At 42.1% G+C, this 15,715-nt stretch overlaps 1 protein-coding gene across 2 annotated transcripts in view; it reads right to left on the reverse strand.

Annotated features, from left to right (window-relative positions):
• The window catches only part of PLCH1 (phospholipase C eta 1), a 196,971-nt gene that overhangs the window by 90,508 nt on the left and 90,748 nt on the right, over positions 1-15,715 (reverse strand). For both annotated transcript variants that reach the window (XM_019503178.1, XM_019503177.1), the window contains exons 4-5: positions 11,659-11,788; positions 7,249-7,419 (exon numbers count right to left, since the gene is read on the reverse strand). In XM_019503178.1, coding sequence (XP_019358723.1) covers positions 7,249-7,419; positions 11,659-11,788 — 301 coding nt within the window. The remainder of the gene's footprint in view (positions 1-7,248; positions 7,420-11,658; positions 11,789-15,715) is intronic.

The following is a 15,715-nucleotide window of genomic DNA, read 5'->3' on the forward strand; positions in this document are numbered from 1 at the left end:
GGTATGTTTGTATGATATCAGCACCTAGGGACCCAATCAGGATCAAATCCAGTTGTGCTAGGTGCTGTAAAAACTCAGAATAAAAGGCAGTCCCTTGCACTGAACACAGCGCAGTCTTAATAGACAAAATAGACAGCCACAGACAGATGCAACCTAATAGCCAAACAAACTGTATGCAATACACATTGAACTCATTAGTTACATTCCTCTCACCTGCCACTCAGATTTATTTTATTTTTGCCATTTTCCCAAAGCCAACTGCCTACTTTATCATAAAATTCCATTGACAGATCAGGTTCTCATTGATATAAGGGAACTATTATCAGAGATGCTTCAACCAACCTCCTCAGCCCTCAGCTGTCTCCAGAACACTCTGAAAACGAATGCTGAAACCCAGCAGGTAAAATTATTAGAGAGGGATACCGGCTGAAATTCTCACTTTCTCATCCATCAACATCAGTCCTTTGTGAGAGCGAGTAGTGACTGAGAACCTATTAGGTTGCAGCAGAAGATTAAGATTGTCTGACCACGTGATTACAGTTTATTCAGATTCTCTGCACTGTGATGCACTGTACATCATTAACCTGGCTTCAACAATCATATGCATGTTTTTTCCTTTCTCTTTATTAGTTTTGGGTAAGCATTCAGTATTCTACAAGCAGCACATACTAAATGTCCTCCCTTAAGTAATTTACTGAGGCACGTATTACAAGTTATACAGCTAGTTATACAAAATGAACACAATTGGCAAATGTTGATCCAAAAAATTCAAATATTCTTAAAATGCAAGCTTATTAGACAGCATTCATTTCAGCTCTATGACTATTACCCTTCTCCTTATTACATGGATTGGCTCATATTCTAAAACATTCTCCTCATCTATTATATAGTCTAATCTTTTCTTAACAGATCCTTCTGGTCCAGCCCTGTACTCTCCAGTTTGTTAGAGAGAATCCCATGGGAGACAGAGTCAAAGGCTTTACTAAAGTCTAAGTAGATGACATCAACCTCATGTCCCTTATCCAGATGGTTAGTGACCTGGACACAAGATTCATCAGGCATAGCCTGCCCTCAATAAAGCCATGCTGGTTGCTGTTAAGCATCCAATCTGTCACCAGCTTGTAATTGATGGCCTCCTTAACCAAATTTTCAAAGATTTTGCCCGGGACTGAGGGCAGACTGACTGACCTGTAGTTTGTGAGGTCATCTCTCTTCCCTTTCTTAAAGATGGGCACCACATTGGCCCTCTTCCAGTCATCTGGGACCACTCCCGAGTTCGACAACTATTCAAATAGCTTCGTCAATGGTGCTGCTATAAGTTCACCAGTTCTTTCAGGACTCTTGGGTGCAGGTCATCTGGTCCAGCGGACTTGAAGATGTCCAAGCATTGTAAAAGATCCTTCACCTATTCTGGGCTGATTTCATGTAGGTTGTTACCTTCCCCCTGTTCCCTGGGCCTCTGGTCAGATGAACAGCCCCCACTAGGTTTCAGGAATACTGATGCAAAGTATGTATTCAGGAGTTCTGCCTTTTCGCATGCATCCACTGTGGGCTGCCTCTGGGTATTCAGCAGAGGTCCCACAGTGGAGCCCAATTTTTTATTGCTCTCTATGTACCTGTAGAAGGACTTTTTGTTGCCCTTTATATCAGTTGCCAGTTTGATCTCCAGGCCTGCCTTAACTTTCTGTACCTCGTATCTGCAGGCCGTGGTGATACGGGTGTATTCCTCCTTTGTTGCTCAGCCAATCCTCCATTGCATATACACTCCTGGTTTCTTTTTCAATAGCTCCCTAATATCACTGGTGAGCCAAGCAGGTCTCCTGGCTCTCTTCCCACTTTTTGCCTGTATGGGGATGGCCTATTTTTGAGCCATGAGAATTGTCTCCTTAAGGAAGCACCACTGTTCCTACACAACCAGATTGTCCAATGCCAGCTGCAGAGGGCCTCTCCAATGAGCCTCTCGAGCTTGCCTACATTTGCCTTCTTGAAATTCAGGACTTCTGTTCTAGTGAGTAACTTCCCAGTCTTGTGGTGGATGGTAAACCTTATCAGGTCATGGTCACTGTCTCCCAGAGTACCACCAAACCTCAGGTCGCTTATGATGTCCTCCCCTTTGGCCAGCACTAAGTCCAGAGTAGCTTTGCCCCTTGTAGGCCCTTCCACAACCTGTGTCCGTAACAGATCTTGCAGCCTTCTAGGTTACTGTCTTTCTTCTGACACACTGAAGTGCTCTGTATTTCTGCCTCTTCAAAGTCAGGATATCAGTTAAAAATGCTGGGTCTTTTTTTTTTACCTTCCCTTTTTCCATGTGTTCTCCTTTTCAGTTCACAGCATCAGGAACTGTGGTTCAATTAGATTTCACCTAATACACTGTATCTGAGACCAAGAGATTACTGAGTTCAGTCACCAAATGGTACAAATCCAAAAAAAAAAAAAAAAAGACATCAGTGGTATGTTTAACGTATACTGACTAATCCTATTCCTTGCATTCCTGGAGCCTACAGCAGGTACAGATATTTTAAAACATTAATTCTGAAAAAAAAATATTTACTGCTAGTTTCCTATTGTTTCCTGCCACATTATCATTGTTTACTGCAGCAATAATTATTGCTACAACATTGTATTGGGTAGAACAAGGCATAAGGGTAAATTCATTTTCTCAAGCAGACTGATGTAGATTACAACTAAAATATGTTGAATTTCACTAAATAATTAATGCAATGTTTTATATAATTATATATGCATGCTCCCAGAGTGTAATTGTTATAAAATTATGTCCTCTTCCTCACAGACCAATTAAAAGGTGCAGGTGCAATAATTCTGCTAACAAGACACCTTGGATCATATTTAGTAAGTTATTTCAAGGAATGTGTTAATGTCCTGCTGAAGATCAAAGCCCTTGGGAGCATGCCCCCTAGGTAGCTGCACAACTGGTTCTCATTATTTAGTTTGTATACCATCCAACATAGTGTCAAGATGTCAACTTGCTACCAGCATAATGTTAGAGTGTTATTATTTCCATGCATCTTCTGTCACTCGTGACTATAATGGGGCAAGATGTAAAAATTAGCAGCATTTTATGAGCAAATACAACATGCAGGTAATACTGCTGAGACTATAACCTAGATGGCATGATCCTATTGTCAGGATGAATGAGAAGTATATTCGATGGTAAAGCAGTGGGAGGCAGAAACACACACAAAATCCTGTTTTATATACTCTCACAAAACAAGCAAGCTCTACAGCTTTGTCATCCAGACAGGCATGCTATGCCTGCAAATGAAACCAAGTAAGGAAGAACAATGAAAGACAAAGTAAAATATTCTGAATATAACCAGGGGCAGACACAGTGAGGGTGCACTAGTGCAGTTCCACCCTCTTCCATAGGGGTGCCCGGTCAACAGCAGTGGCAAGTTCAAGTCCCTGCTCCCTCATGCTCTATTCTGTTCCCCCCCAAGGCTGGGGTGATTCCAGGTGAAAGAAGCACCTGCGTGGAGTGCTGCACAGGGCTGGGGAGGATGATCTCCCTTCCAGCACCTGCTATCAAACCATGGGAGGCAATGGGGAGTCAGGCAGTGATCAAAAGCACCTAGAAGCCAGAGGATCACCATCTGCCCCAGCCCTGTCCAGCACTCTGCACAGCTGCTTCCCGCAGCTGATGCCTCCAGGGCTCTGAAAGAAATGTGGTGGAGAGGAAGGGAGCAGGGACTTGACCCTGCCACTACTGTAGAGCTGCTCCCTGTAGCTCCAAACTAGAGTGGGCAGGAACCATCCTGGGGCTTTTCCTGCCCCCAGTTCAGCTGGAAACAGCAACAGCAGTGGGTTTCCAGGCATGCCTGTTCCCAGCCCACTGCCCAGGTAGCCCCCTCCCACCCCCGTCCTCTAGCAGGCACTGAAAAGGGATGCACCCCCTTGTCCCTCTGCCCCTGCTGCTGCTGGTCCCAGCCAGGCTGCCACCCCAGGATGACTCTAACAGACAGAAGCCTCAAGCTACAGCAGTCCTGGAGCTCCCCTGCAACAAAGCCAGCTAGAGACAGTGATAGCAACAGGCAGGTTCCCCTTTGTTGCACCCAGTGGCAACCCCTCTGCTACCCCTGCTTCAGCAGGTGAGAACATAATGGAAGGATAGGTGCTGGCACTTGAGGGGAAGGGGTGCCCAGAGAGGTGGGGGATGTGTCTTACCTGCTTAAGGAGCACCAAAAAGTCCCTGGCAGCTGCTGCTCTGGCGCCATCTGGCAAGGAAAGGGGAGGGGGAGGCACAGCCTCCCCTAGAACATGTGTGGTATGTCTGGCACCTGCCTTTTCAAATTCCTGGATCCGCCCATGACCAGAGGCAAACAAATAACCAAGTATCCTCAACGACAATCCTAGTCAGCAGGTGCCAACTTCACCAGCAGCATGTCTGCCCACCCTATAGCAGGTCATACAATCACAAATTAGCCTCCAGAACCAAAAAGACAGCCAATATCAATCACCACTGCCAACTAATGTTACAAGTATTGATATTTTTCTAGCAAAGCTTTATGTTTGTTTTAAAAAAACCCTGTGTTTTGTTTGTTTTGTCAACTGAAACGCTTTTTACTGTGGCCATAGGCGGATCTAGGATTTTGAAGATGGTGGGGCATATCATCACATATAGCACAACACATATTTTTCTTCAGTTAAAGAGAAACTAGAAGCTTTACTAATATGCCAGGGGCATAGCGCTATATTATTCAGTTTAAAATCATAGCAAAAATCCCTCTGCAATGATCTTCATGTGGTCATGGGAGATGGGCCAGGTACCAGAGAACTGGAAAGGGGCCAACGTTGTGCCCCCCTTTAAACGAGGAAAGAAAAAATATCCAGAGAACTATAGACCAGTTAACTTCACCTCATACCTGGGAAGTTACTAGAGCATATCCTAAAGAAGGCCATCTGCAAGCATCTGGAGGAGGAAGGGCTGACTGCAAGCAGCCAGCATGAATTTATGAAAAACAAATCATGTCAGACAAACCTGATCTCCTTCTCTGACAGAGTAACTACTCAGGTGGATGAAGGGGATCCTGCAGATACAGTGCATTTTGATTATAGCAAGGTTCCAAACGACCTTCTCATAAACAATTGGAGATACGTGAGCTAGATAAAACTATTACAAGGTGGATAGATAACGGACTCAATAGATGCAAACAAAGGGCAATTATTAATGGGGCCGTGTCAGACTGACAGAAGGTTTTGAGTGGAGTTCCACAGGAGTCTGTCCTCGACTCAGTGCTGTTCAATGTATTTATTAATGATTTGGATGCTGGCATAGAAAGCTTCTTGAGCAAGTCTGCAGATGACACAAACCTGGGAAGGATTGTGAACACACTGAAGGATGCAAGCATGATTCAGAAGGCTCTCAGCAGATTGGAAAATTGGTCTAAAACTAATAGGATGAAGCTCAGTACAAACAAATGAAAGGCACCATACCTCAGGAGGACTAATCAAAAGCATAAATACAAAATAGGGGACACAAAAAGCAACTGCATCCCTGCACCAGCTGGATCCACCCCCTATTGTGGCGGAAGCCTTCCAATTTTCAGTGAAGAAAACAAACTGAAAACTAAACAAAGTAATTCTATAACTTGTTTTCATTTTTTTTTTAAATAAAAATGTTGGGATGCTACTTTGCCAGGAAAAGTAAGAAGTGACAAATTTCAAACAAAAAAGGTTTAAACTTAAATTTTATAGAAAAATAAAAATGGGTATTTTTTTACCAGCTCCATTACTACCATATGGTTATGTTGCCCTCTTGTGGTTCTTATCTACAGAAACATTAAGCAGTAGTTATAGCAGCCGTAGCAACAGTAGCTTGATATTGCCCACAAGTGCTAGGCGCTATCTACGTACAACAGAGCTATTTTCAAACATAGCCACTTCATTTAGCCACCAAAATCCATATGTAAGCTTTTACTTAAAAGTAGCCTATTTACAGAGATGCTGGACACCTGCATATCATATAGGCTTTAACTGAACATCTCTGAACAATCAGGCATTTTAGATAGATGTCTATACATGATTTTAGGTGCCTACTTTAGATGGCTATGTTGAAACATTTCCTTCAACATCCCAGTCTTGAAGAGCTCTCAGGTCAGAGAAGTGTAAGTTCATAGCTAAATTACACAAAAATGCAGGCTTCTCTTCAAAAATCTTTCATTAAAATGCTATATTTCAAAGAACATTTTTTTAAAATTAAACTGCTGGTATGAAGTTTTGTGATTTCTATGCATAGAATTTAATTCTGCTCCTACATATCCAAATCAGAATTCAAAATAGGAGACAGTTAAAAATTTAACTCTCTAACAATATTAAATATAATGTGTTGCTCAGTGTTACTGGTAACATCATGGATAAACAACAGATTAAACTGAGAATATAATTATGACAATGCTTATCATGTACAACTAGTGTTAGCTTAAAGAGGTCACTTTACTGACTTCTATAAAACCACTGCTTTTTTGATTTGTCAATGTTTAAAATCTGTTTTCTAAAGGTATTGCAACTTTTATGTATTCATTTACTTATTTTTAAATGATTCCTAAGAAAACAAGAACAATATTATGAAAATTTGTGGGATTTAACTGAAATGAAAAGATGTTACACTGTAAATTCATCTCAACACACAATTACTGAACTAAAAGTAAGCCAACAAAACTAATGTAGGAAGATGCAGACAAGTCTGTTGCTCATTTCTTCAAATAGTGGATTAAAAAAAAAGAAACAAACTCTTGTGTCTACATTTAAAATGTAGATTTTACTTTCCTAACCTCCATTCTAATATGCCTGCCAAACCTTCTGTTTGAGCTGTTAGATTCTACCACATATAATCATTTTTTTCCTTTAATATAAATATTTCCTTAACATTAGGCAAGTGATGTGAAAGAACATGACAATCCTAAAATGTAATGCTTGCTGGATTATTAACTGTATGTATAAACCTGTTACCTGGATGTCAACATAAACCAGTATGAATATTTACCTAGTATGCCATTTCCACCCACAATATTTCCAAGAGTTCAAAAGCAATTTCCACAAGCATTTGGTTGTAATACAGCATCTAGTCAGATCCAATTTTTACCCTAACATTGTATCAGCATCTCCATGACAAATTCCTCATTTTCACCTGTCAGTAGTAAATACAGATGGAAGGTAAGAGTGAGCCCAATGTAAACATGTAAGTTTGTGTGTGTTAAAAAAGACCATTAACTGTACTTGCTATTCCCATACCTTTTGTTCTACCTTCAGAAACTGGGCAAATTCTTCAACAGTGAGATGATGCTTCTTGTCACTGTAGCTCAAAAGCAACAAGTAGAGATCACGCCGTAACGACATCATCTTGTAAAATACAGAAAACTCTTCAAATGTCAGGGTCCCCTGGTTCTCATCTGTGTCAGCTTCCTGAGAAACAAGAATACCCAGTTGAAGGAACAAAGCAGAATAGAGCATGTGTATAAGAAAAGATGCTTCATATGGTTCTAGCTATAATACAATCAGCAGTTCTAGCAAGCACCTCCTAATGCAAAAAGAATTCTTACGGGACTCCTAAATAGAAATTCAGTTGTTCCAAAAACAACAAGCTGTCCATGAAGGGACCAATTTTGTTTCTGGTTTCCATTTTATTTATCTTGTGAGTAGAGTTCATGTTGGGCCAGATTCTAATTTAGTGGCACCAGTGAAAAGCCAGAATAACTACTGATACAATGCAGTAAATTCCAATTACAACAGTACAAGCAATAGAAAAAATCTCACTCAGTAATGTTATCCAGGGGCAGATTTTAGAATTTTTAAATAAACCAGTACAATATTACAATGCTAAATATATATTAACATGATAAAATGCCACAAGCATTTAATCCCATTTCCAACAGCCTGTAGATTCAGGGACAAGTCTGAAGTAACAGCATGATTCAGTGCAGAAAAATAACTCCACCAACCCAGCCCTTTTTCTGTTTTAGTTTGCCCTCAGAGCTACTGCTAGAGAAGAAAACAGCGCTTACTCGTCTGTTATAACTGTTTGTACTTGGTGCAGCTGCCTAAGAGGATTGCTTTGGATTTACAAAATATTTGACAGTAGTTCTCCAATATATATTCTCTTTTATGCCATTATCTGCAGTAACCCAGTCAAGAAAGACTTCTTCTCCTGTTGAGTTTTAGATTATAAGCAGCTCAGAAAAAAAAAGTGAAAGGAAGGTTTAATAGCATGGATAGTTTTGGTGGACTCTGTGCTTCCATGAATAGCATCATTCATTCCCAGAGACATAGGCGACTGGTAGAGGGGTATGGGGGGGGGGCACATGCTCCCCCTGACAGAGCCATCCCCACCACTGATGCCACCACTGGCATCTGCAGATGCTCGCCAGCTCAGTCCCCAGTGCCAACACCACCAACGGCATCTGTGGATGCTCAACAGCTCAACTCCTGCCACCAACTTCTGCGGGTGCCCCCGCCCAGAATCAGGAGCCACCAGTCACACATGCCCAGAGGTACATATTCTTTCCCTTTATAACCTTTCTTTTACATTTCACTTCAAGATTTGCAAATGCAGGTGCTAATATTCATGTGGAGTCCCATGAAAGACTGTCCATCCTTAATTTCTCTGGACAGAAACTCTTATCAACATTGATTTGACCAGAATCCCCTTGATTCTAGCTGTCTCTGTACAGCAGTTCATCAGATAAAAAGGAAGTCATGCTGGAGGGCTCAGCTATATCTCCAAAACCTCATGAGCCCACTGTGTCATGGTCCACATTCTTTTAACTTGTACATCAACTTTTTCTGCCTGCACCTGATCTCATGCTTCCCAGAACGGAACACCTTGTCTACAAGACACAAAAAGCCACTCACCAGTGGTCCAGTTTCACTTTACCTTTAAGTAACACATTCAATTTAACATTGCTTTAAACATATTTTGGATCATTATTCTTTACATAAGTAAATACCAATATAAAAACAGATTCATTTCATAGCTCTACATGCTTTACTTCTCCATCTTTATATCTGGATGCTCCTTTACTGCAGCATATACTCCTCATATTCAGGGGTGTCCTTTTTCACACACATGTAGTATTTCTTGGATTCTGGGTAGCAGGCATCTGTCTGACACAGTTTTAGAGATCAGAGTCTGTGTAATCATAACAGCGGGGCAGATCCTCAGCTGAGTCAAGCATAAACAGTGAACAGATGGCACAAAGCTACCTCTGCCAGGAGGAATCCTTTAAAACAATGCCCTGGCAGCTTTGCTAAGTAGCCAGATCCAGAACTAAGAATCTGGCCCACTACATCTCTGTCCTATCCTTTACCGTGCCCAAAGAACTGGTGATTCTGGAAGGCCATTGGGCCACTTCTCTAAGAGAAGATTACTTGAAAAATAAAGGCTTTGGGATTGGGTTTCAACAGCCACTAGCACTAAGATAATCTTTCAGCACTTCAGTTTTCTTTCCAAGGTGTGTCTTTAAGCATCTCTTCAAGGCCTATAATATGAACTCAGATACAGGCTGGCAGCAACAACAGAATTAAAACGCAGTTTGTTTTTGCCAAATTGAAATAATAACTGCTTCTGGTTATAAAAAAGCTTGTGCCTGTTAATAAGAGCATGTTCCATCCCTAGGTATTTCTTTTAATTTTAAAGGCAAACTAAAAAGATTTCTCCCTGTCAATGCATGACTTCGTAATCCTCTATTTCTCCTGCAGCAGCTGGCAAGAACAGTAACACCTCAGCTCTGCAGAGAGCTTCATTTCATTACACCATGTTAAAAGTTAGTGCTGCTGTCAGCGGAGTACCTAAATTCAGATTGCAGCAGTTAAGCAGAGAAGGAAACAATTTTCAACTACTTGGTATTAAAGAGAACTTGTTTTTTTTTAATTTAAAATTCTACCTCTACTTCAAAAGAGGCTTATGATTTGTGGATGCTGTTTAGCCTAAATTTATCTATGCATTGGCATCAGCTACCTCAGAAGCATCCCAGATTTCTCACACCCATAAACTGTACTCCTTCCTCTGACCTTCTTCCTCCTTATTTATTCGGTCCAATAAACGATATCCGATTCACCCAAAGAACCTTGTTTGCCTATGACCTTAGACAGACATGGCTATAACCTATACCCCTGCTTCCTCTGAGGGATTTGCCACTATAATGCTGATCTTACCCAAGAAGGCCACACACATTTTTGTCTATAGGTGGTTCTGAGATTTTAAACAAACCTCCCTTTTGTGCAGTTGTCTAGATTTTTGTGCAAAAAAATGTACTTTTAAAAATTTTTGTCTGATTCATGTTATACCTAATACAGTTAATTTCTCATTTACTTGCAAGAGTGTAAATAGTAACAGTGGCTAAAACTGGTACACATTCTCTGAGATTATACCAAAGAAATGAAAAAATAACCTTGATCATTTCTGTGAAATGCATGGATATTTCTGCAAAACTCTTTCCTTTCAAAACTAATTTTTGTTCAAATATTTTTCTAAAAATATATTCAAAATTTCAATCAGCTCTGCTAAATAAGTAGCTCCATTCTGCATATACACCAACATAAAAGCAGAATTAAGTCCAGTATAATGAGAACAGTTGTGTGTCCACAAATCTTCCTCCTTTATATGCTATGAGTGCTGTGACTCTCACCATGATGCATGATCTGAAATTGAAAGTGGCACAGAGCAGGCAACCTACACCAAGAGAAATATTGTGGGTGAGTGGAGGTGATGGAGGACTTGAAGGCCCAACTCCTGGCTTCTATATCTTGTTCTGCTATGGATAGGCCTCATCACCCTTTGTCCACTAGTGTCTAGTGAGTTCACTGTGCTGCCTTGGAACAAATTATTCATCTCTCTGTGCCTCATTTTCTCCATCTGTATTTACCAGCCTCAGAAGGACATGTATGAGACCACATCTAGATCTTGACCTTTATATGAAGTGGGCCTCTACAGAATGTATGTGGTAACATGAACATCTTGGACCTTGTTTCTCATGCAAGCAAAATCTACAGTGGCTCCTTAATCAGCACAGGTTGAGAGCAACCTGCTCCAACCATTAGACTGGAGCAAATTAACCCTTCTTTGCTACAGTTCCAACTCTTCTCCCCTTTTTCATCATACTAGGATTTAATCTTGCTCTAAATGAAAAGCTGTTTTTTGTGTAAGTTATACAGGATGGGGTTGAGGTGGGGTGATAACAGAAAATCTAAATAAAGGTTTGTTTCTGTTCCCCCTACTCACATTGGGAAGTACTTTCCTTCAGAATTAGTACCATTAATCTCAAATTGAACTATTCATGGAATAAGGTATTGATAAATATGAATAAAGCTAAAAGAACTGAGCCTTAAGTGACCTGTGGTAATTTTGTAAAGTAGCCAAAATAACTGGACTTTTCTAGCCACACTTTTCTAGTAGCACATAATTAATCAGGCACTGAAATACCTTACTTTGGGCCTTTTACCTAATGTCGCCAAACTAGCTATCATCAATAGTTAAAATCACCAGGCATCATGTCCTCTCCTCTGCTTCACCTATATAAAATCAATTAAATGCAACTGTTTTCTTAGTAACCTTTAAAAATTACTGACCCTTGTCAGTAACCTGCACATCACCTCTGGGACCACAATATATATTTATAAACACAATACTGAAAATAAAAGCCTAACCTGAAACATCTGTCGTACTTTTCTGCGAGGCAGATTGACATTTAGTTTATGCATCAACTGGTGGATCTCTTCAATATTCAATAAACCATCTCCATTCTTGTCAGCTTCCTCAAAGGTCTGCTTCACCCAAGTACAAATATGTTAAGGAAAGGTTGAACTACTTATACTGAATGTCTTCATCACAGATGAGGAAGGTAGTGTGTTCTAGCAGAATAAATACTGGAATGGGACTCAGGAAACCTATTCTCAGCTGTGCCAGTGGCCTGCTAGATGGCCTTGGAGAAGGTAGTTCTACTCTTTTTTCTCAGTCTCTATGTCTGTGGAATGGAGATTCTGATACATATACTGTTTGACATCCACTGTTGAAAAGCACCATAGAAGAGTGACATTGCAATGGCAAACTTGGCATCCTTACCAAAGATAATTTGTGCCAGCCTATTCCACAATATGACTGGCAGAATGTTTTCATCAAGACTGTCCCAAAATGGCCCATAATTTCTATCAAGTCTGTGACCACCTCCACACTGAGACAAATTGATCTCTCATATAGCTTCACTGAACCATTCCTCCAGATGGTGATCTCAGAGCAGTTTTATCTTAATGTAAACTCGGGTTCCTGATTTCAGTGGAGCTGAGGGACATTTGGCTTGGGATGTGTACTTGCAGACTTCTTGCTCAACAGGCCTCTGCATCAAGTTCAAAATGTATCTAGTGCTACAGCATGGAATAAAATTGACATTATGACACTAGTCTAGCCGGATGACTAAAGTCGATGATTTCAGGAAGATCTTTAATTAAAAATTAATTAGTTAGAATTAATGGTTGTTTTTTCTGTCCTCTCTGGTCTCCAAATTTCACCCAATTTCATGCAGCTGTTATTTTACCATATATTTTTAATTTTTCCTTTTGCTGATCATTTCTCCCCTTCTCAATCCTTACTTTCTTAACATTATTGCATCATCTCACTACATCATTCTCCATTCACATCCTCTTTTACCCCTAGACAGTTCTCTTCTGTTCCTATTCCCAACCTTGCCTCCCCAGCCCTTCCTATACTCACCGTACTTTGACCCTCTGTGTCAGTCACAGGAGGGGATTAGGCTATGCTATCATATATCTGCATACAACATATGTGAACTGCAGAGTTCAGGGAGTAATAGTGATCCCTGACACAGTCTCTGTCTCACTTCTCTAGGTGAGATATTCCTACACAGCCTCAGGCCAACCTGGCACATTCTAAACATTAGGGAGGGGAAAACACTCTGGTTTAATAGATGCATTCAGAAAGTGCAATTCCAAACCTCCTAAGGTCTATAGAAAGTGCCCTTCTGAAAACCTAAGCAGTCTCCAGGATGAGGACACCCTTAATGGCGGTATCTTAAAAGAAGCAAAATCTGTTTGCAGTAGGGAAATGTACATTCTCTGCTTCTGGACGCAGGTTCTCTTGTGGGGTTCCCAAACACAGCAGAACTCCCCCATATCCCCTCTTGAGTACTGATTTCAATAGGTGTTGGTCCACTTGAATCACTTCAGTCATCCCAGTAGTGTAATATGACAGCTGTTCTGTAGCTCTAGGTAAGAATGCTCCCAGAAAGAAAACTAAATAAACTATATTATTCTAGTAACTGAAAATGGCTCTTCATAATTAAGTCATGATCTTCAAAGAAAACATTAAATAATGCATAAATGATAATACAGGATAATTTAATAAAAGAAAGGGTTTCTATATTTAAATGCAAGAGATAGGCAAGGACTTTGTAAAATGAGAGGCTCTGTTGTAATGCCTAGAAGCTTTAGGAGAGCATTAAAAAATCATGAATAGAGCTGAAGGAATGGGGAAAGATTCAGAGTTCAGCCTTATAAACCTTATTCAGGCAAGATTCCTACTGAAGACAAGATAACGAGTCTTTACATTATTAAGGAACTTGTGACTGGCCATTTAGAGCAGGGGTGTCAAAATCATTTAGCCCCACAGGTGAGATGCGAGGCATGGACAAGCCAGATGAACCTCCAAATGGGGCCCACAGATCATCTCCCCACATGCTGGATTCAGTGCCTGTGGTGCTTGCTCCAGCTGGCCCAGGACTGGACCATATATGGCACCCATTGTAGCTGGATTGGGATACAACCCACACATGGTGCTCACTCTGGCTCATCTGGGGCTGATGTTGCATGAAGCATATGTCCCGGACTGGCCGCAGCGGGCACCAGATTTGGCACAGTCCCAGAACAGTCAGAGCAGGCATTGGATCCAGTATGCAGAAGAACCATGGAGTCCCCTCCCTCTTTTCCCCAATATGCCAGATCCAGCACTTGTTCTGATGAGTCCAGAATTGCACTGCACACTGCAACCATTCAGGGAAGTGTACTGCATGTGGCACCTATCCCAGAACAGCAGAAGCAGGTGCCAAACATGGCTCAGTTTCCAGACCAGCAAAAGCAGATACCACATATAGTGTAGTCCCAGACCAGCCAGAACAGGCTCTGGATTGAGAATGTGGGAGGATCCTTAGACTGGTCCTGCACAGGTCCAGCACTAAGGGCCAGATGATGTGGCTCCATGGGCCAGATTCAGCCCATGGGCCATATCATTGATGCATCTGCTTTAGAACAAAATACCCAACACTAGACTGAAGCCAAGAAAATGCATTTTACTTAAAGTCCTCTACTGGGGGATGGCGCTCAGTCACCAATGAAACTGTTCTGTGGCCTTTCGTTCCACATCTCCCACAGATGTTAGCCAGGAAGCTTCTGTAACAGGTCCATGGTCCCAGGAGTGGTCATGCTGACCCCTGGAGGCCATGCAGCCCCTGCCTGGCTCAGGCTCAGCTGTAGCCCTTCCCTTGAAGCTCTCCTGCCATGCCTTGCTCTTAATGAAGGTTATAAAAAGAGAGGCTGCCTGTGGGTTCTGAGTGAGCCTGAGCCTTTGGCAATCCCCACTGGGCCTCTCCTGTGCCCCAGGCCAGCAGGCCCTCTCAGCCTGTCTGTACCCCTGCTGACCACCCGTTCACCTTAAGGGCTCCATACATCACTCCATACCTCCTGTACACCATGCCCTAAGTCTTGCTGGCTTTCTCTCTTGGTAATGTTGACAAATTATGCACTCAGCCCCCTTGGGCCTTTGGACCCCTGTGGTCCCTTACACAATCCCTTCCTGGGCTCCCGGACCTCTGGCCCTGTACACCACCCCTTCTCTTGGCTTCTGGACCCTTGGTCCTGCATGATGCCCCATCTCTGGGTTCCCAGACCCTTGGTCCAACTCGCAGCCCTTCTCTGGGTTCAGGGACCCTCTGGTCCAGGCACAAGGACCCTCTGTGGACTCATAATATAACCAAGGCCACTTGCCTGTAAAACTCAGTCTCTCTCAGCCCAAGGGCCATGCCTCTGCTCCCAGGCCTGCAGTGTAAGCTCCAGTCCTTTCAGGAGCCCTGCTGCCCAGTGCTCCTCACACTGTGGCTGCCAGGATGAGACTGCCTGACTGGCTCGGGCTCTGGAATGATATAGCTCCAGCCCCTTCCAGCCAGGTGGGTCTCTCCTTAGCCCTCCGCACCACCTGCAAGCAGCTTTCCAGGCTGTTAACTCACTTAAAGGAGCAGACACACTCCAGTGCCCTGCTACAGCCTTGTAACTGAAACCTCAATCTTAGCTTGTTTATACAAAATAAAAGACAAAGATAGAAGAAATTATTTGCAATCAAAATTTAACTTGAAACTTCTCTAAAGGAAATCTTCACTGTGCTCAAAGAAAACCTGCCCAACAACTTTACAAGATGGGCTTGGGATGAGGAATTCATTAGCCAATTGGACACTAAGTATCAGGGACTGAACCTAGACAATGACTTCATAGATTCATAGATTAAGGGTCGGAAGGGACCTAGCAGATCTTCTAGCTCGACCCCCCACCAGGGCGGGAGAACAACAAAAAAAACCCCAAAAAGAGAAACGGGACTCAAATGAGTCCAGCCAGGTAGGCATCCAGCCTCTTCTTAAAGACCCCCAGGGTAGGGGCCAGCACCACTTCCCTTGGAAGTTGGTTCCAGCTCCTAGCCGCCCTAACT

Source organism: Gavialis gangeticus, unplaced genomic scaffold (assembly GCF_001723915.1).
Source record: "Gavialis gangeticus isolate Ggan-Ray unplaced genomic scaffold, GavGan_comp1, whole genome shotgun sequence".
In the NCBI taxonomy this organism is placed as follows: domain Eukaryota; kingdom Metazoa; phylum Chordata; order Crocodylia; family Gavialidae; genus Gavialis; species Gavialis gangeticus.